The sequence below is a fragment of the Urocitellus parryii genome, chromosome Y, assembly GCF_045843805.1.
Source record: "Urocitellus parryii isolate mUroPar1 chromosome Y, mUroPar1.hap1, whole genome shotgun sequence".
Classification (NCBI taxonomy): domain Eukaryota; kingdom Metazoa; phylum Chordata; class Mammalia; order Rodentia; family Sciuridae; genus Urocitellus; species Urocitellus parryii.
Window position 1 is genome coordinate 25368620 of NC_135548.1, and position 23793 is coordinate 25392412.

Genomic DNA, 23793 nt, shown 5'->3' on the forward strand with positions numbered 1-23793 from the left:
ATGTTTAAAGGAATGAACAATAAATTGAGGAAAATAGAAGAATGGCAAAATGAAAAATAGGCTCATGTACTCTAATATTCTGAGACAAGCAATATGCCATCATTCACTGAACTAAATACCAAAGAAAATTAATTACATATCACGTGCCATAAAATAAAACAATTTAAAATTTGGATTTAATATGCAATCTCTATAATAGTAAGCTTCTTCAGGTCACTAGTGTTCAATTATATCAGCTATGGCATCTACCCAGAAAATTTCAAAACTTCAAAACAAAGTATATCTGGACCATTTTGAATTTAAGAGTGTCTCTAATAGTACGCTAATAAGACTGTGAGCTGAAAGGAACACAAATAATCTACGTAAGCTAGGTAGGGTGGTGCACACCTGTAATTCCAACAACTTGGGAGGCTGAGACAGGAGGATTGTTACATTCAAAGCCAGCCTGTGCAGTTTAGCAAGATCCTGTCTCCAAAAAAAAAAAAAAAAAAGGGGGTGGGGTGGGGCTGGAGATGTGGAGATGTAACTCAAAGATTTAGTTCAAACCCAAGTACTGCAAAAAAAAAAAAAAAAAAAAAAAACTATATAGCCTCTTTACACGACACCTGATAGAGACTAATTTTGTAAAACTAAATCCTTTGGAGTAGCCCCTAGTAAATGCTAAAGATATTTATAGATTAGTGCTAGATACATTACTAGTCTAAGAAAATATCAACATTTACAATTTACAATACATTCAGAATAATTAAGATTCCTAAAATCAGTATCTTATAAATCACAAATTCCTAGGCAATTAAGTATGGTACTTAAATTATTAAATACATTTTTAAATGTATTTAAAAAGTTGAAATACACTATGATAAATTTTAAAACAAAATACCAGTAGCAGACACAGTCTTTTCATTCGTATGTTTTTTTTTTTAAAGACAATTTTAGACGAGGTCAATTTTCAGGGATTATTCTCAATACTACCATCACTTAATATAATGTCAATCAAACTTAGTGGCATGTCCTAACAGGAAGCTGGCATCCTGTTAGTCTACTGTCTTGGAACTGAAATCACCTAACTAAGGTAGTTAATGCTTTAGAAAACCTGGTATAAAAATTATGAAAATGTCAGGACAATGGAAAGTGTTGGTTATTTCTTTCAGACTTCAATTACAAAAAAACAAACCAGATGGCAAGTTTGAAACCACAGAAGGAAAAGAAATAACTCAGAAGTGCTCTTTTCTACTACAGTAGTCCTCCTGATCCACAGGGGATATGTTTCAATATCCTCAGTGGATGCCTGAAACCATAGAAAATACTATTTTTACACCATGTTCTTTCCTATACAAGTTAAATTTATAAATTAGTCACAGTAAGAGATTAACAGTAGTCACTAATAATAATAAAACACTTTTGGCGATAAGCTATATTAAAATCGCCAGTGTCACTACTCTTGTACTTTGGGGCCATTATTAAGTAAAATAAGTGGTACTTGAACAAAGGCCCTGTGATCCTGCAACAGCAGATCTGATGACTGAGATGGCTTCTAAGGGACTAGCACAGGTACCATGCACACATTGGACAAGGGAATAATGTGTTTCCTACACAGGATGTAAAGGTATGGTGTGATATTTTATCATGCTACTCAAAACCTTACTCAATTTAAAAAATCTTACGTTTCATATACACCTTATATATTCAGGTTACAGTTATTTATTCATGTATTGAAATACTGAAAATTGAACCCAGGGCATTTAATCACTGAGCCACATCTTCAACCCTTTTTATTTTGAGGCAAGGTCTTTCTTGAGTTGTCAAGGCTGGCCTTGAAATTGGAAGCTTCCTGCTTCAGCTTCTGAAAGAACTGGGATTACATGGTAGTGATTTTATACAATACTTTTATCACACCTACATTTTAACTGTGACCTGTCACATGAGGTCAGATACAGAATTTTCCACTATGGCATTATGTTGGCACTCAAAAGATTCAGATTTTTCAGCATTTCAGATTTTATACTTTTGAATTAAATATGTTCAACCTATATGACACAATCATCTAGGTAAAAACTTACTAAGCTAAATTGTGTCTTTTAGGGATCCCAAATTAAACAATCATCTGAAAGTTTGGACTGATATGACACAAAGAAGAAAAGTTCAATTTTCAATTTTATTAGAAAAATAATTTTGAATCCTCACATATATGTATCACTGAATCACAACTACTTCTTTATAAAGTCACTTTCTATAACAGACACAAATGATGTTGATGATATGAACATATATCAATTACAAGGTCATAATTCTCTTCATTATCTGTTTATAAGGCATTTAACCATTTAAAATTATGACAATTGCCCTGAAAAACTTCCTAAATTTTCCTTCGAAAATCTCCAACATTTCATACTATCAATGAAGAGTTAATTTTAGAATATAAGATTTATGGAACAATGACCAAATTCTGAGAAAAAAAAAAAGTGGAGATTCAATTTTTATAAAACTAGCAGTATATTTCAGGCTTCAATTCCATGAGATCTTAAAATGTATTGAAAATTCAATTGATACCTTGTGTCAACTATTTTTTTTTTACTATAACCAAAGTTTATCTAAGAATGTGGTGAATTAGTAGTATGAGTAGGTTAGCAAAAAAAAAAAAAAAAAAAAAAAAAAAGAGTAATAGAATAAAACTTGGCAAAGATACTTTAAGGGTGATCACCTGCAAAGGTTTCCCATCAATCTTGTCACCTTTATCGTCACCATGAAGACAAGACCAATAGAATAAAAAAATCATCTATAGGGGCTGGGGATCTGGCTCAAGCGGTAGCGCTCTCGCCTGGCATGCATGCAGCCCGGGTTCGATCCTCAGCACCACATACAAGACAAAGATATTATTTCCTCCAAAAACTAAAAAATAAATATTAAAAAAATTCTCTCTCTCTCTCTCTCTCTCTCTCTCAAAAAAATCATCTACAAGTATAACCATCTTCCATCTATATACTTATAAATTTATTGCACAGCTGTTTGTACTTCTGTGAGTTGTCATGAATCTTTTCCATGTGATGTCATCTTAAAAAATAAAAGTGGCAGAAAAGTGGCTACTGACAGAATTAGTTCCAGGTCAGACAAATATTTAAAAATAATGAAATAGCAAACCAAGCAGTATTCAATAGTGCTTGATTATAGAGTATTAAAAATAAAAACAAAAAACTACTAGATCTTATTTTGTAAAATAAACTTTTGAAATAAAAGACTAAAGATTAATATAGGTTATAAATATGCCAGAAAACTTACTGTCTAGTTTGCGAGATGACAACTCACAAACTAAAGGCACAAAGAGATATTTATTTAAAAGAATGTAATCCTTAGTGTAAATGAAAAAAAAAAGAAAATGAAAATGAAAAAATATAAGGGCTTAGTGGAAGTTGTTTTAAATATAAGAATCAATGTGGTTTGACATGTTTGTAACCCAGCCAGTCAAAACAACTATTATAAGTCATAGATGAGTTACAACTATCAATCTTGAACTCACTACGATTTAGTAGATACTGTAACAGTCAAAAGGAAGTGTAGGGGGACAGGAAGATGAAAGGAAAGAAGATCTGAATAGAATTGTATAAAAAGAGGTTGGGACAAGAATATCAAGAAGTCACAGTCAGAAGTGAGAGAGATGTGAAAAAGCAGCAGAGATTCTCCTGCTGGCTAAATACCATGACTATTGCCTGTCTTATGATCCATGTGGCAACAACTTGAGGGACAGCTTGTAGGAGCTGAAAGCTGTCTTCTGAAAGCCAAAAGAGAATTCAGTTTTTGAATTCTGCTAACAATTAGTGAGCCTGTAAGAGGACCTTGGGCTTAATGCTAGATCATAACCTTGACACACATAAACTATGATAATAAATTTGCATTTTTTTAAAAAGCTGACTTTGGGGTAATTCATTATATAGCAACAGAAACTATTTCATGCTTTAAAACCAAGAAAATACTTTTTTTCCATGTTACTGCTTATAGTTTTCCTCTATACTAAACATTTGCTTTTCAAACAATGTGGATTTTTCTATATAATCTAGCAAAACAGCTTCCAGTTTCATGAAACCTGAATACTCCAAATCTGTAAAACAAAAACAACAAACAAACAATCAATCCACATTACCTGAAAGTTTATTTGGTTGGATTTAAAATATAACTCAAAAAGAAAAACTACATTTAAAAGGATATTTCCCTATTATTTTGGAATCATATTTTTAAAACTTACTCTTTGGAAAATGTTTATTATATTCCACTTTTAGGAAAAATGATACACATTTAACATACTTACTTTCTTGAGTATTTATGTTACTCACTGAACTATATCATAATTAGAATTCATTACATTGTGAAAGCATATTCTCTCAGTCTCAACATTTTATACAACATGTAACATGCAGAAAAAGAAGACAGACTAATCTCCCAATCAAAATAAAATACATAAGAATATGTAATAATAGTTTTCCAAAATAACAATTTGTCTACACGGCTAAATCTGCTATCTAATAGGAGTAAAGTTGAGAGAAGTTGTTGGTACAATTATTTATCATACAATTAGAGGGCCAAATAAGGTGCTATGTATTTTTTTCACAATGTAACAAAATTTTCTTCTGTGCTTTTGTCAACCAGGAAATGCACTAAATAAATTTCTAAACACTCAGAATAGATGTTCATATTATATCATCAGCTGCTTTATTAAATATTTTTGTATAATTCTAAATAAAGTATTATCTTTAAAAAGAAATCTATTTTTAAAAAAGGAATCTACTTTAAGTTAGCCTACCTTCCACATTCAAAGTCCCCATTTTAGATTCCAGGAAATCAAATAATGTGCTTGGTGCTGATGGCCTTGCATTTCCTAGGTCTTCTTCATCTTCAGATCTTATTCGACCCCTTCCTTTTCCTCTACCTTAAGATTTAAAAGTAAGACATACATACATATATATATATATATACGTGTGTATGTGTGTGTGTATGTATGTGTATTTATATATATTCTATATGGAAAAATGGAAGGAGAAAAAAGCATTAAAATACAATCAGCAATCATTTCAAGCAGGATGTTACATATATTTCTTTTCATTATTTTTCCGTATATTCTTTTAATAATAAGAAAACTTTTAAATGATTATATTATATAGTACATTCAACCAATTTTGTACCATTGTCCCAGATACAAAACATCTATAAAAATTACTCACAACAATACAACACTTATGGCAACTTTTAAATAATTATTATGTTAACAGAATTGAGAACTTTTAACTTAATGGGTTAATCCCCTAAATGAGTTATCCAGAAATTTAAATTTGCTTATATATATTATATTTAAAAGAAAAAATTATAATAGAATTCATCATTATATTCAAACATGCATATAATTTGATCAATCTCATTTCCCAGTACCTTCTCTTTCCCTCTTGCTCTGCTATACTAATCTCTCTTCTGTTATTAATATTTTAATTTTTGTATAGTTACCTATATTATATAATTATAAATATATGGGATTAACTTTGGTAAATTTGGACATGCACACAGTAAAATTTGGTAGATTTAATTCCCTATTAATTCCAGATTCCCTTCCTTCCTCTACTCTACGGTTTCCTATTTTCCTAAGATACCCCAACTTCCCCACTTTTAAAAATTATTTTTCTCTCTGGCTTCCACATATAAAACATTCAACCCTTGGCTTTCTGAGAATGGCTTATTTTATTTAGCATAATGTTCTCTAGTTCCATCCATCTACCAGCAAATGACAATTTCATTCTTCTTTATACCTGAGTAAAATTCCTTGTTTTTAAAATAAAGGAATGAGACTTGAAAAATTACCTAATACCTTTGACCATGCAATAATTAAAAAACACCACCAAATAAAATTTATATTCTTCTTAATTTTAAACAGTGTACAAAATGTTGTTATTTATATAAGTGGCACAGTTCTAGAAAAAATTAATAGAACTAGTCACTCAATGTCATATTTTCTCTGCTGCTCATACTAACCCTATTAAATAAGGTACCATTAGACATACTTTATATAAGGACAGAGAGACTCAAAATAATCTGCAAACATATCTATGGTTCCAAGCTCACAATCCTTCCATTCACCATGCTACATAAAGTTACAGTACTCACAGTGATAAAACTCAGCCTCTTTTGATAAAATATATTACTCTAAAAGCCAGCAATAATATCTGGCACATTGCCTGTTAAGTTATACCTCTTAGAGGTGGACCCGTAACAGGTTTCTGTTTATTGCCGTTAAGAAGTACATTCAATGCTGCCTCTAAGTTGTTGCCATTATCCATAAGAGCTTGCCTCGATGCTTCCTTACTGAAGCCCATTTCTGTTATGTGCTTCAGTGCCTTTTCATCAACCTATAAGGAGTAAGAGAAAGCTGTGCTGACAGTCAGTAAATAAAGTGAGGTATATATTTTTAATTATTCACTGTTGTTTAACTCAAAATTACATCTCATATTTATGGAAAATAATACACTAATGTAACATTCACTTGCTATTTATTCATACTAAAAGTCAAGAAGAATCTGTATAAAATGTATTATGCCTTGAGTACTCTAACTTAGCAAGTTCCATTGCAAATGCAAAACTAAGAAAAAAAATTTTATATTAAAATAAGATGTTTGAAAATAATATAATGAAGAGAAAACTACTCAGTGAATATTTTTATGGTAAAAAAAATGAAAAATTTTTGATAGTTCTCCATCAAAAAAAAAAGAAATATAATTTATATAGCACCTTTCTAAAAACTCAAAGACAGATCAAGGGTATTTTTTAAAAAATATTAATTTTGTGGTTGATTCTTTAGTCTTACCAGTTCTCTGTAGACACCCTCATGTTTCCCCTCTGATTTGGCTGACTTTTCTTTTTGTAAAACTTCCCTGTTTCGGTTACCAACAGCACTCATATTGAGATTACTTCTGGCACTACCACCACCTCCTCCAAATGTCTTGGTCTTTAGGACAAGAGAAACATAAAAGAGGTGTAAGTAAACAGCATTTAAAAATAGCCTTAAAAACCAAGTCACTACTAAAAAAATCTGGTGAAATTAAGTAATTAAAAGTTTCTTAATTATGTTTTTTACATGGAAAAGTGAAACAGCTTGTTCTTTTTAAACAGCACAAGTCACAGACAAGTATTAGCCATCTTTTCCTCTCACAAGTCAGGTTGCCTTTCAGTCTCTCCAAGGAAATAAACTTAACTATACAACAATATAAAAGAAAATAAAATAAGTATTATAAAGATTAGATGTCAAATGATTCTAGGATAAAATTCATGACTGATAAAACTGGAACTGGTTTCTAAATCCACCTACAAGGCCAGGTTATACTTAGCAAGATTCTAAACCTATGTCCATGGTCTAGGAATATGATTCTATAGTGGCAGAAAGTAAACAAAAATAAATTTAAACACTGTATTAAAACTACTAATTTATTATCTACATTATCCTATGTTATTTCTTACCAACTACATTTAAAAAACTTTTAGATCTATATTCCTTATTTTGTCTCACTTACTTGAAAAACTTATAATTAAATTTGAAACTTTACTTTAATCCAATTTTTTCTTTTCAAAACTTATGAAGAAATAACCATGAAGAACTTTGTTTTGGAAAGATACAAATTCATGTATAGCATTCACACTGCTACTTATATAACAGCAAATTAAATATATGGTTACATAATATTTTAAAGCTCCAACAGCTTTAGCATAAATTGAATAAGTTAAAACTTATTAGACATTTTATTAGAGATAATGATCAATTTAATGATCATTTTAAACTTAAAATGATTATAATAATAAAATATTTCAGATATAAGTGTATACAACACTAGGAAATTACCTTGAATCATAAAAAAGTAGAACCAGAAAAACAAAAATATCATGTTAAATGAACATTAAAAGATTAATAAATATCTCCATTGAGTAGTTGCTACCCCACAATATTTAAGTTGAATTCAAATCAAAATTAAAATTATATATTCAAAGACCAAAAACATCAACTGATTTCTTCAATTTTGGGGTTGTGAAATTCCAACAAAACTGAAGGCAGGTATGGTAGCACACACCTATGATCCTAGCTACTTGGGAAACTGAGGCAAAATAATTACTTAAACCCATGAGTTTTTTTTAAGACCAGCCTGGGCAACATGGAGAGACAGCATTTCAAAAAAAATTGAAATATCTTGATAGCCATTACTTGTTTGAATGCAAAGAATAATACAGGGTTATATTAATGGGATACAAAGGTTAGAGATAGGAGACGATTTAATACAGTTAAGTACACAGGCTTTGGACTAGCTAGACAAGGCTTATGCTAATCTTTGCTCAGTCACCTATTATCTCCTGTCCTCAGGCAAATCACTTTCCACTGAGCCTCAGGTTTTCCATTCTTAAAAGAGCAATGAGAAAAACTACCTTGAGAGGATTAAATGACACCATCAATAGGAAGTGATTATCTCTGTAACTGGCACAGGGAAAACACTCAATAACAGATAGTAATTACTATTTTGGATCATATCTAGAACATAGTTACCTGAAAAGTCTGGAGGCTGACCTCTTCCAAATTAAATACACTTCTGGAATTTATGTTCTGTAACTCCAAAAGTGCTTTTTCTTTTGACAATGAAATAGCCCCAATTTCTAGACACATTTCCTTATTATTTTATTTCCATTTTATGAATTAAGGAATAGGATAAACAGCACTTTCAGAATCAGATTTTTTTGCTGCTTTAAAATGGTTCTTAATCAAAACACATAAAAGTATCCAGAACAGTCACAATTACCTACCATGTAACTGGTATTGCCTTTTATGAACCACATCATCTGTTCACAATATGTGAGTGATGTATATGTGGAATCATCATAACTGTGAAGTTCAAGGGGGCTCTCAAAGATACCTAGCAATCTTACTGTATTTCCCTAACCCATTTGTTCTCACATTTTAAACCACTGTCTTAAATGTTTTCCTCACTTCTCAATCCTCCAACACCTTTTCCCCTCATTGTTACTGTTGTCTTGCTCCATTTTATACTTAAAAATTGAAATAATCATTGAAGAACCCACACATGTTTTCATTACAACAAGAGGAATGTAGAAGGGATGAATAAATCTCCACCACTAGTCATAAGTCTTTTCACTTGTCCTTGACAGGTTCCTCACTCCCTTCTCCATGATACATTTTCTGCATTCTCTTGTTTCTATTACTGATCACAGCATGGCTGGTTCAGCTTCTTCCATCCAAACTCTTAAGACTGAAATGCTACTGAGCTCTTACCCTCTTCTATTCTCTATAAACACTCATTCCTTTGGTGATCTCATTTGGTTTGATGACTTTAAATATCATTTGCATGCCTAAAGTAACTCTGAAATGCATGTATCTATTCCAAAGCTGTTTTCAACTATAGTCTTCTCACTGTCTATTAAACATTACTACATGCATGTCTAAAACGTACCACAATATTTACATGTTCTTCATCTAAACCATCATTTTTTCCCCTTGGGTTACTTCAATATGTGACTTACTTAATTCTAATCCTCCTCTTCTACAACCTAGTCTGAACACAGCAGCCAGAATTAATCTTTTAAAATGTATGTCAGTAGAAGGTATTATTGTGCTCAAACCCCTCAAAGAGTTCCCATTTCTCTCTGAATGAAGGCTAATGTTTTTACAATGGTTTGTAGCATGCCACATAAGCTGACCTCCTTTTTTTCTCTTGTCTTTTACTTATCATCTCTTCACTGTTTCCATGATCTCCTTTGCTTTCCTTGAACACATGTCCCTGCTTTATAGTGTTTGCAATGGCCCCTCCAATATCTGGATTACTCTTCTTCAGCAACAACACAGCTAATTCTCCTACATCCTACAAATCTTCTACTATATTTAAAATTGCAGCATGTAATTTACATATTTGATATATTTATATTATTGATGATACAAATTTTATGTTTTGCATATATTAATCCTAGAACTGTTACTGGGTAACCTTGGGCAACTTGCTAATTGGTTAGTTTTAAGCCTCCACTAACTCTCTCATATGTAAATTAAGAAGTTCTGAAGTCTGTTTTAGTTCTTAAAAAATATGATCAATTACCAAGAATTTGTGGAGAAAATATGTTATCAATTAGGCCTAAAAAATGAAGCAATTAAAACGTGAACTGGGCTGGGGATGTGGCTCAAGCGGTAGCGCGCTCGCCTAGCATGCGTGTGGCCCGGGTTCAATCCTCAGCACCACATACAAAGATGTTGTGTCCGCAGAAAAATAAAAAATAAATATTAAAATTCTCTCTCTCTCTCTCAAAAAAAAGTAAACAAACAAACAAAAAAAAAAAATATGTGAACTATGCTCCAATAAAGAGCCAGCTATAAAAAAAGTTACTCATAATCATTAAGGAACATCTATTTAGTTTCTAGTATCTTCTTGTGAAACTCCATAATTTTAATATCTTCTGGAAAAAATAAATATATTTCATATAAATTAAGTGAAATATTAATTTAAGAAATGTTAATTTTTTTAATAAAAGGTACTTCAGAAAACAGTGCATAAAAAAGAATAGCAACAGCCATGTTTATTTAGAGCTTTGAACAACAAAATGTCAGGATCTCATCCAAGTACTAGCAACTGTTCTAAATGTCTTAGAAATTGTTAATTTAACTCCCACAGTAACCATATGAAGTAGGTAATCCTACGGTTCCTGATTTTCACAGATGATGAAAGTTGGGGTACAAAAAGCACCATTTAAGATTATGAGCAATATATACTTCCAAGATGTCTGATTCCAGAGCTTATGTTTTGGCTCCTACTCTAGACTGATGATTAGGAAGACACTGCAGGAAGAACAACTATATTTCAACAAGTCTTCTACTTAAAATGTGAAATTAAATAGATGAAAGCAATTGTTAGCTAAGCTTTTATTATGGTTCTGGAATAAAGGAAACTATTCTAACTCATTGGTAAGAAAAGTCTAAGCAACTAACTCAAGAACTTAAATTTTTTATCAAAGACTAATCAAATACCTATTCCAAATAAGCAATAAATTCAAAATAATTAAAATAGAACCTTTGGCTAACAATAGTGTAAAATGGAGTGTGAATATATGTGTGTGTGTGTGTGTGTGTGTGTGTGTGTGTGTGTATGTAAAAACACATATAACCCAAAGATAAAAATTACTTCAAATTGAATAAAATTAAGAAAGAAAATAACAAAAATGTTGATGCTCATCCATTGACATATCCTCAGAAGTTACTATTCCTCAGAAGCTGCTATTATGTGGGAAAATGGTAACTAACCCAAACAATAACCCTCTGCTACATAAAAAGTGTTGGGTTCAGTTGTTACACTGTTAAGAAGAAAAACAAAAGGGAAAATAAAAAGATGATTTGCTTTTAATTCTTGCACCAAAGGAGTCTTATTAAGGAAGTTGGGGCCTAATCCCACATGATGGAGATTGGGGCCTACTTTTTCTTCTATTAGACACAGGGTCTCTGGTTTTATTCCTAAGTCCTTGATCCATTTTGAGTTTTGTGCATGGTGAGAGATAGGGGTTTAATTTCATTTTGTAAATGGGATGGACACCAACTAAAAAGTTTCTTCTCAGCAAAAGAAACAATCTGTGAGGTGAATAAAGAGCTTACATCTTGGGAGCAAATCTTTACTCCTCACACATCAGATAGAGTACTAATCTCTAGGGTATATAAAGAACTCAAAAACAAATAAAACAAATAACCCAAAAAAACAAGTAACCCAATCAATAAATGGGCCAAGGACCTGAAGAGACACTTCTCAGAAGATGATATACAGTCAATCAGCAAATAGACGAAAACTTGTTCATCATCACTAGCAATTAGAGAAATGTAAATCAAAACCACTCTAAGATTTCATCTCACTCCAGTCAGAATGGCAGTTATTATGAAGACAAACAACAATAAGTGTTGGCAAGTATGTGTGGGAAAAGATACATTCATTGATGGTGAGACTGCAAATTGGTGCAGCCAATATGGAAAGCAGGATAGAGATTCCTTGGAAAATTGGGAATGGAACCACCATTTGACCCAGCTATCCCACTCCTCAGTCTATACCCAAAGGATTTAAAAACAACATACTACAGGGACACAGCCACATTAATGTTTATAGCAGCACAATTTACAATAACTAAACTGTGGAACCAACCTAGATGCCCTTCAATAGATAAGTGGATAAAAACAACAACAAAAAAATGTGGCATATACACACAGTGGAATATTACTCAGCAATAAAAGAGAATAAAATCATGGCATTTGCAGGTAAATGGTTGGAGTTAGAGAAGATAATGCTAAGTGAAGTTAGCCAATCCCAGAAAACCAGATACCAAACGTTTTCTCTGATAAGGAGGTTGATTCATAGTGGGATAGGGAGAGGGAACATGAGAGGAACTCTAAATAGGACAGAGGGGTTGGAGGGGGAGGGGTCATGGGGTTACAAATGATGGTGGAATGTGCTGGACATTATTATCCAAAGTACATGTATGAAGACACAAATTGGCGTGAATATACTTTGTATATAACCAGAGATATGAAAAATTGTGCTCTATATGTGTAATAAGACTTGTAATGCATTCTTCTGTCATACATAAATTAAGAAAAAAAGAAAGGTAATTTGCTAGGAAGAAGAATTTATTACAATTGCCAAGGAGATTTGGAAAAAGAACACAAGAATAATATGTGTAAGCTTAAGACCCCATGAGGTGACAAAGCATTTTTTACTTATGAAATATGCAAGAATATTGTCATAGGTTTGCTGAATATCTTAGGTGAAAAGATAATAACAATCATGAGTGATCTAAATAGAAAATAATGATAAGAAATAAGAGAGATTTGTGACTATTTAATTTCTTACTTCTTTACTCTTTGCAACTTCTGCAATAGTGGCAGTCCTTTGCTTTTCAAATTCATCATTATCATTTGTAGGTTTAACAGGCATTGTAACTTTCAATGTCTTTCATCTATCAAGCTCTCTGGTATCCACTTGGACATGAGATACACACTTCTGGTAAAATAGTAAAAAGAAATCCAGTAATTTCAAAAGAGATTAAAAGGTTTTCATTAGAAAGCAATACCTCTTGAAAAGAAATGTTTGTATACATTTCAATAGCTGAGAATCTACAAAAATAAGATTCCACCCCACAAATCTACAAAAAAAATTGAGAAAACAGTAGTAAATTGATTAAAGTAACTTTTCAGTAATTTAATCAGAAAATTAAATTAAAGATACACACAAATGTGGTCCTCTGAATCAGGGGATGCATATATTGAAGCAAGGAATCTAAGTTTCACTTTTGGATAATCGCTTAAAACAATTTGAGATTTCACATGGTCTATAGTAATCAAAAGGAAAGTTAAATTTGATTCTGTAAGTAAGAGCTCAATTTCCATATTATGCCACAATATCTATATAAGAATTATGTTATAGTTATTTTAACAAGTTTCTGAACTTTAAAATCAAAAACAAAAAACCATACCCTCTGCCTCAATCAGGCTGCAAACATTCATTATTTGTAATTTATGAAAGAGACATATTATCACCAAATTCCTCACAGGTAAATTCTTACAAATATGTCATTTATCATCTTCAAATATAAGTTACTAGAAACTTTCTACTTTGTTTTCTTTCTGGGGATTTTTATTACACTGTGAGAATATCATAAACATGGACTATATATTAGGACTTCATGCTTCCTTTTATCTTGACTATCCATTGTTCCAAAACACAGAATAAGATCAACATATTTTTAAAATATTTTCAAAACAGTCACAATGCAAGAATAACTCTAAGTACACTATATGAAGAGGTTTTTGAAGAGGATGACAGTCAACTGATCTTACTCATCTGATAAACTAGATCATTTTTATAGCAAATTAAACACACACACACACACACACACACACACACACAAAACCATGTTATAGAAATGTAGTTTTCTGTTTTCTAACTTTATGTCCTCAGCTCATATTTACTCTGAGCCAGCACTTGTAAAGAACAAATCCAAGGCAGATTTACCAAGAGTTAAATTTTGGTGATTTCATGAGAAGAGCTAGCTGTCACAGGGATTGCCCTTGGATTTGCCAGGGATAAAACAGGAAAGGCTGGAGGACACTGATGTGAATGCAATTTGATTCTAAGCACAATGAGGAAGATAAAAGATACTGGCTAGCAGAGGAGCTACCTCAAGGTAGTATTTTGTAGCAAAGGAGACTGAAAAATAGAAAGTAGACAGAAAAATTTTCAGTTGTGTAGAAGAATGAGGGCTGCTGTGGGTGAATGCCAACTGGCAATAAAATTAAATCTAACTGAAATGGGTATTTAGAGTGAGGAAGAAGAGCAGACTTCTGAAAAATTATGGCATATTTTAGTCTTTCTACTTTTGAATATCCCATTGAAAAATAACAACAACAAAAAAATGTTTCTCCTTATCCTAATTAGTTCTTAGCTGCTCTTCAGCTATGACTCTTAAATTGTTTCAATCTTTGGATTAACAGCAAATTACTAAATTCCTTACATTTTCAAACTTTGTATTTGCACATAATTCCATAACCTCTGAATAAATAGTTCACACACACACACACAAAAAAAAACTCAGCACACATTACATATAAGTAAAAAACACTTTTTCCTGACTTAAATTCATTTGCCAACATGAAAGTCATTACCTGTCCAAAAGGCACAAAAGGTGGTGGTCCACCTTCAGTTCCAATATTGTTTCTATTGTGTTTTGATAAGCTCTGTGGGGGGGAAAAAGTCATAAAACAGAATGCACATAAAAGATATTTAAAATGTACAAGGATCCACTGCGTTGAGTAGACTCTTATAAGAAAAAGGAAAAAAACCTTCTCTAAATTATTTTAAACCATAGTGAATAAAATATTATATTTCTCACTTCAGTAACTAGGCAAAGGTTCTTTCTTTATTTCCCCTGACCAAAATACATATTCATGTAAAATTTTCAGAAATATTTTATCAAAACGTTATCCTAGGGAGAAAACAAGCTCTCTTCAAGAAATAGCAAAGCCAAAGATAATAAACTGGCAACAAATATTAATTTCAAATTATCTTCAAAGAGAAGCTTTTAGATAAAATTTATTAGCAAACATACTGACAAAAGTGATTTTGAATTATTTAAAGAGTTCAGATCACTATAGTTTATAATATGAATGTTTTTTTCAATTAATGTGAGATTTTCTTAATAATGTCTTAAAACAATTTACACTTTGAAGAAATAATCATTGATTATACTCTAGTAAAAATTAGCTTCAAAACTACTAATTTCAGTTTGCTTTTTTGCTAGACTCTCATAGAATTAGAGAAGTAACAATGCATGATGAAAATGGAAAAAAATATTCTCCTAGCAAAGCAATTTCTCAGATTGTGAAATCTTTCCTATCTATTACTCCTAGTCAGTTTGTTTTTGAGACATTATTATGTATCTGAAGCACTAATCGTTATTTTGACACATCTCAACTGTAAACATTTTTTGTGTATTTTAAAATGTCATTAAAGAAATTGCTGATAAAAATACATTATAAAAGAGTGTCAAAGTTAAAAAAAAAAAAGCCATGTGTACTTTCAAACATATTCTAGAGTTCCTAAATTAAGCAATACTATATGTTTTCGGTAAATTATATAGAATACTAAGAATAATGATCACCACAACATTGAGTTTACTAAACAAAGAAATATTTAAACTGTACATGAAAGCCAATTTTTTTTACAAACTACATTTAAGATAGTAACCTGATTTAAAAAGAAACACACAACAAATTCATAAAATTATCTAGGGGACATTTCCTCAATTTTAATTTAGATCTAAGAAAACAATAATGCAAACAGCTTTAAGTCATTGCAACATATATATAACTTTAAAAACTCACATAAGTTACTAGTAATATACCATCTCTCAATGACATTATATAATTTAAAACATCTTATAGGATTTCTATTTCCTTGCCTGATGAAGGTACAAGAGCCAAACTTAATCTCCCTTTATAAACATCTAGCAATCTGGACAATGTGTGTAAAAAAAAAAATCACTTTAAGACATAAGATAACAGGTAGTGTAAGACTATTATCACTGAAAGAGAGAGAGAAAAAGGAAAACAACAGATGAGTTCTGGTTAAAGATGAGACAAAAGTAGAATGGTAGTCAGAGAATTCTACACTTAAAATGGGTAAACTGTTCAATTTTATGTTACCATAATAAAAAAAAAGAAATAAGAAAAAAATCCCCATAACTCAGGACATTAAAATGTTATAGAACTACATTACTTTGCAATACATCTGGTACAGAACTCCTAGACCATACAAATGTACAAAACACCTAGGCTTTGAGGGGGTTTTATTGTTTTCTTTGCTTCATCTTTCTATAACTCACCATAGTTACCACACCTATATATAGTTTACTGCTTAAAGCTCCCTTTCTTCATTTTACACAAATATTTAGGGTGCCATTATGTCCACTGTTTATCTTCCTCCGTAGGATTTTCTAAAGGAAATCTCTTTATTTTTCCAATGTATTTGCAAGTTAACCCTTGAATAATTAGCCTCCAAATGAAGACAGTAAGAGAAAACAGAGGCCTGAAAAGACTTCAGTTAGACAAAACAAAATTAAATTGGAACAAAAGATACATTAATTTAGGCATGTAGGACCAAAGGTACATCAGAAAAACGATGAGCTCAAAAAAGACAGGTTTGGGGAGCAGGGGGAATGACATGGACTAATTTTAAGACTAGAGTGAACTTTTAAATCAAATTAGAGTCAGCCCAGATATGGGATTTTTAAATTTTCCTTCCATGTACCTGTCTGGAGAGAAATTAAAATCTCATGGGAACTAGCGTATCCTCTGACATTCCCAAGCCTGTCAAGTCCGCTTCCTGCAAGCTGAGTTCCTGCAATTTGGGGTAACACCTGTTACATTGTCCTCAAAGCATAATGTCCACCTTTTAATATTCCCAAAAGGTCTGGCCTTTCCAGGAGAAGGATACACTTAGCTCCTCCTGTCTTTCCCTTTTTCTAGCATTTAGAGAGGGAGTTACTGAAAGAACAGAATAGTAGGATACAAGAGGGGAAAAAAAATGAACATAATTATTTATGTCTCATAGTAACTTAGATTTTTTTAAAAAAATATTTATTTTTTCTTAGTTCTCGGCGGACACAACATCTTCGTTTGTATGTGGTGCTGAGGATGGAACCCGGGCCGCACGCATGCCAGGCGAGCACGCTACCGCTTGAGCCACATCCCCAGCCCAGTAACTTAGATTTAAAAGTGACACTTTTTTCTCTGGTCTCAAAACGGTTTGGGCCCTTGCTCATTGAAGCCTACATTCCAGATGGATATCAGGAAGGCAGTTAAGGTATAAAGAAAGCTGCTATATTGAACATGACATGCAAAAATCTTGTATACAGGGCACTTCTGACCATTTTTCCTTTTATTAGAGTTTGTGGATCAAACTGATCCCAACTACCTAAGATACATTGTAAGGGTGTATAAACAGCCAAGGGAGTATTTCCCAGCTATAAGACAAAAAAGAGAATAAGACATTCCCTCTTCTTCCCTTTGCCTCCTGCCAGGGCATTCCCTGGTATCCTTTCCATTTCTCATAAGAAACCTTGTAAAGAGTTGAAGCCTATCAGAGTAGTTATTCTTACAAATGGCCTTTCATCCTGTGATTCCCTTAGATCCCTTCCCCTTTCCTCCATAGTGACTAGTGGCCTTACATTGTATGATTCCCTGACTGTTATGATAAACCGTGACCTGTCTGTTGAACCTACCACCAGCTAAAAATCTTTTGGAGGGAGAATTGGGCCTCACTCTCTTTGGAGGAATGTATTCAAAGGTTTCTCTAAGGTCAAACTTCAGCTCACTAACATAAACCACAATCCAACCATTCATGTGTCAAATCAATAAGGTCCTCCCAAAACACCAATCTGCTCCTATTAATATAACCTTCTGTGTGCACCAGGCTTCCATCACTTGGGCAAACCAAATCCCAAAGAATCAGATCTTTCCAACACCTGCTCCAAAGTCCCCCAAATGGACAAATTGGCCAAACAACTGTCATTCTAGGCCAACACAATACAGCTGGTACCCCAAATATATGTGACCAGAGACATGAACACATCTAAGAATTAAACATACCCACTCAAGAGCCCTGTAAAGAACCAACACAAAATTCTGCAAAATGAAAGCCCATGCAGGCTTAACCCAGACAAGGAAACCATCCTGACTATACCAAACCCATACAAGCAAACCACCACAACAACATGTAGAGAAAAGCTGCTGGACAAACACACCCAACTCCCAGACATATATACATACCTCTATCCACACATACTTAGGGTGCCAACTATATTAACCAACCCAAAACAACAGCCATCCATTCAACCAGCAACAAAGCAACCATTCAAAAGACCCTAAAACAGGTATGAAACAAAACCCACCAAGACCCAGCCTCCTAAGCAAAAAAATCCCAATAAACAATAAGATATCATTTCAAGAACTAAGAACAGGTTCAGACCTGCACCAGCACATTAAAATTCGACCCAGAAAAAACAAAACCTCAGGCCACCTTAACAGACTGTGCTATTTATAGCCAATTTAAGCGCATACACAAACTTACCTTCTGAGCTCTACAGCCTATTTACATTCTAAGTTTGGTCCTCTTACTTCACAAAATATTTTCTCTTCCTTTCAACTGTTCCTACCAAAGTATGTTTTCATACCTATAACTTTCTTATGTCTCTTTCCTAGTTGCTGATCCTTTCTCAAGTCCAATCCTGAAATAATCCCTAAGAAATTCCAGAACACCACTCCTTCCATGAGACAAAGCACTTCAGTCAAAACAAAACACAGCCAAAACTCCACCTACTCCCTGCCCTTTTTGTAGCTGGACAAGGACACAGATGTCTCAGTGATGTTCCCAATTAAGGAGAGCAAACAATTGTAATAGACTATGATTATCTTGGATTGTACCTTGAATGGGTACAATGGAAGAGAAAAATCAAGATGAATGGCATAAAAGTGGGGAAATAATTTTTGCCCTAAAGTACAACTGAATAGGTCTAGCCTGAAAGCTTTTAGAGAACTGTGGCTAGAAATGTGTGAAATTGGTCCTTGTCTTAGAGGTGGTCACCAGGGATATTGGTGGGATCTGCATCCTAAGAGGCACTCAAGGACTAAAGATTCCCAATAACATTATCTATGGATATTAGTGAAACGATTGGGGTTCAGAGGGACATATCAAGAAAACTGGGCCTACATGGGTTCTGTGGTACACCTAGAAAAAGGCATTTTTAGCAGAGCAGTAGAGAAAGAGACCACTTGGCTTACAGTTTGGGGATTGGTGGGTTATCTCTTTCCCAAAGACCTTGGAGACACTTGAGCCAGCCAGGTTGACCTGTTCATGTTGTAAGAGGAAGCTAAAGCAGAGCTTGACTAGCATTCTTCTGTCAGGGACAAAGGGCATTGATCAAGCCTCTTCCAGTAAGCCTGTCACCTGAGTCTTTAGATAGCAGCTATGCTAAATCACTTTTAACTAGCCAAAAGAATCCAGTATTTCCTTTATTTGGGCAGAAATTTTTCTAAAAGGAGTACAGAACTTCAGGGAAAAAAAGTAATAGTGCCATTGGTCCATTTTACTCACCCTCCAAAAGACAAGCCCCCAAATCTGAGGTATAGAATCTTTGTTTCATAGACCTAAAGATCCAAAGAATGAGACCCAGGGACAACAGAAGACAGAATAAAGTAGCAGAGTTTATTTTTGAAACAGCAGAAACATAACACCCATAAAGGAGGAGTCCTGAGTATGTTACTACTATCTAAGGATTTATAGGGTGTTTCTGGAGTTGACCTTCAACATTACTGGATAATGAGTTTTAGGGAAGGGAGTTTAATATCCAATCAGAGAAAAGCACTCAGTGATCAAGTACTCTCTAATCAGGATCTTGATTATGTGCTATTCACTTGCTTGATCACTGTGTGGTCTGGCCCATCAGATACTTTGTACACAGAATGTTGTAATCAAGGTTCCCCTGCTACCATACTTCTTGTCTAGTTCTGGCTCTTGCTCTCACTAGGCTCTTGCCTTGCTTTAGACAATAGGCAACACTTGAAGGTGGCATAAGAACATCAATTTTAGTTTAAAGTAATTAGTTTACATGCTTTCCAATTAATTCCATCCCACAAATATTTTCTATATTTATTACATGTAAGTTTCAGGACTACCACTTTAAAGATAGAAGATGGCAGCTCCAACATATCTGACCTCAAGAAGGATATTATTTATTAAAGGATATAAAAAATAAAATAATTTGAATGCAAGGTCAAAAGTAATATACTATTAATACAGATAACATGTTTCAAATATTTAATAAAGGACCAACTACTTCACTTTGTGAAGGAACAAGCATTTGTTCTAGGTCTAAAACCAAAGAGATCATTTGGACATGCAGGGATTAGAAAAGAAAAATCAAGATGAATGGCACAAAAGTGGGGAAATAATTTTTGCCCAAAAATACAACTGAAAAAAGCAAAGAGAATCAAAGAAGGAGTAAACGGTTTCATTTGACTGGAAGAAAATCTATGCAAAATAATTTAGAAAGTTTAACAGGTAAAATGGAACTACGACTAGTTCCTATTTCATTCAAATTCAGACATTTGAAACAGAAGCTGAGTGTGACTTGTTCTGACCTATGCTAGAGGAAAATAATCTGTCAAAAGTGCGTGAAATAAATTAGAAAAATGGAGAAATGATATGTAATGAGACAAGTTAAATGGCTATTGAAGCAGTCAAAGCAAGAGACACTAAAGATCTAAACTGTAACAACAGCAATGGAGTGGGAAAGCAAGAAATTAATAAGGGATTCATTCAGCTATAGTAGACCAACAATATTAGTTGCAGGAAGCAAAATAGAGAAACAATTAGAAGACAATCAACATGAGTAGCAGGATGAATATGTGCAGCCACAAATGGGGAAAAGTATCAACTAATGCAACTAGAAAGTCAAGTACAACAAGGACTTCATTATAGTAGAATCCTAACTAGCTTTCATTTGCCTGCTTGTATGTATGTACATAAAACAAATATACATATACCCATACACCAGTATATGCACAATTTTTTAAGAATTATTCCCAGATACAGTATACATAGATAGTAACATAAATCTTAGAAATTTTAAAACTTGTCAATAAAGAAGGATTTTTTAAATATAAAACATAATGAACGTAATAAAATATAATGAACACTAAAAAATTACATTTGCTCTATAGGAAGACCATGCTTAGACAAAGGTAGACAGTTGCTCTAAAGATCATCATATTTTATTCTACTCACTGTTACACAAAGAACTAATTTTACTACTTATTATGGGAAGAACTCCCTAAAATAAGAGAATACAGTGTTTTAAACGTTCAAATCATTCTTAGTTTATACTCACTCTCTGTAACTCCCATTTCTCAATAAGGTGTTCCACTTCACCACCAAGAATTGTGGTATTAGAGTCATTCAAGAGCAGGAATCCGTTCTTTACATCAACAATGCCTGACAGCTTAACCTTAGTTCCAGGTGGTGTGTTCAAGCTAAAGCAAAGGAAAAAACAGTTAAACAAAACAAAACAAAACACACTGAAGTTCCTCCCCTAAAGTGGAATAAATTATGACTCAGTCAAGTTATTCAAATTACATCAACATCAAAAATATTTTTCAGATTAGCTATCAAGTATAAATAGATCAATAGGGAGAAAGTCAGAAAACCAGATACAAGACTCTCATTTTCTAACTTAATGATAAAGAAATGTACTTAGGTTTCCATGTGTTAAAACAACATAAACAACAGTAATCACATCCACAAAGTTATGGCAAAGACAAACAAAATAAAAGATTACTTTTTCAACACTACCATGCTACATAAATATATGTCTTTTTTTCCCCACTGAACTTTTGCTATACATTGCAAAATGCTTTTTATTACAAAATTAAATTTTAATACAAAAATATTCTGACCAGTATAATTTAACATCTGTATGAATTATAGTAATCCATAAAAAATAATGGTCTTTTAAAAAAAACCCATGTTAAAGATCAAATGATAATTATTTATACAGGAACATTAAAAGGCCTTTTAAAAAGAAAAACAAAAGAAAAAGAGAGAGAATGAATTAGTAACTACTAAAAAGAGAGAGCAGCCTAGTGGCAGGAAACAAGGGAAAAATGTTTATCTTTAAATTATGTGTCTCTTTAAAGCAGAGGGGTGGTGTGGTACGGTAAAAAGAAAATAAAAAGGTTTTAGAGACATACAGATCTTACTTGGAATCCCAAATCTGCTACTTAAATCACCTAATTTCTTGGCACCTTGTTTTCCTAATCTTTAAAATGTCAATAATGGTTATTGTCCTCGTGGTTGTGAGGATTACGTGAGCCAATATTTGGAAAGTGCCTGGTTTGAACACTGGCTCTGCTACTCGCCATGCTCAACAATGGTAATTAGTATTACTACTATAAAGTTGATGACATGTTCTATGTAAAACTGCTTCCTCTTTCAACCTCACAAAAGTAAGAAATGCTACATTCTTCAGAGTTTACAGGTTAATAATTTCTTAACCTAGGCCATGTCTAATCCTGTCTAAAACCTGAAAACCTTTCAAATTTTTTATAATATGCAAAATTATGCTTTATATATTTTATACTTCTAAACTAACGTTGTTTTGATTATAGAAAATAAAAATAAGCAATAATTGTTTTAAAAAGGCCTTTTAACACACTAAGCTATTTACAGTAATTTTAAGCCTTCTGTACACTAATTTTAAGAAGACTTTTCTATAACAGGTCAGTATTATTAGATTTGGAACAAATATTATACCATGACTCCTTTTGCAAAAACCAGAGACAAAATGAGGAAATAAGGAAAGAAATCCATACCATCACATAAGTTTTCTCTAAAATAAAACAAACATAAAAAAGCATACATACAGAGCCCTACTCCATCTACTCCCACATATAACAAGGGATAAAACAGTCCAAATAATATACATAAAGTAGTGTGCCCTAAAAGATTTAGGCTGAATTAGAAAAGTATTCAGAAACAGTTTCACATCATTCACTATATAAAAGCACATGAAATTCACTGCATGCTGATAGGTACGATACCAAGTTAATCAAAAAGTGTTAATATCATTGTTTTTTAAAGACAGAGGGTTTATAAGATAGTTACTAATAAGAATAAATAGAGTACACCTGTTTTTAAAGCTTCAAAAAATTCATACAGAGAAAGTCAGAATATGTAATAAAATTATTCTGTACATGTTATATTTATGCATTTTAGCTATCGATGATCTTTCAGTAAAGTCATTAAAAATTAATTCTGAGTATCTTCATCACTCTTAGTAATAACTCCCAACTATTATGTACACAGGTACTGGGCTATCAGAAAGAAACTATGACACATTTAATAAAATTGTTCTGATCAATGAATGACCTAAAGCCTCTAAAAAAATTTAAAAATTAATCTTCATGCAAGAACATTTTGAATCTATTTTTATAATTTACACTGAATCAAGGAGTAACTAACTTTATTCTTAACAATTTTCTCTGTAGAAAAAGCTAAAATGCAAAGCTCCATAATTTCTTCTGAAAAATTATACACTTAGAGAGTTTACTGCGTTTTTTCCAAGTTCTTAAAATTTATTTTTGAATAGTACCTTCAAACACTCATTTTAATAAGTACATAAAGTGCCAATCAC

At 32.6% G+C, this 23793-nt stretch overlaps 1 protein-coding gene across 1 annotated transcript in view; it reads right to left on the minus strand.

Moving 5' to 3' along the window:
* The window catches only part of LOC113190761 (tudor domain-containing protein 3), an 89238-nt gene that overhangs the window by 48416 nt on the left and 17029 nt on the right, over window positions 1-23793 (minus strand). Inside the window, 6 exon segments of the mRNA XM_077794154.1 lie at window positions 4793-4918; window positions 6227-6383; window positions 6839-6979; window positions 12900-13046; window positions 14711-14782; window positions 21493-21634. Coding sequence (XP_077650280.1) covers window positions 4793-4918; window positions 6227-6383; window positions 6839-6979; window positions 12900-13046; window positions 14711-14782; window positions 21493-21634 — 785 coding nt within the window.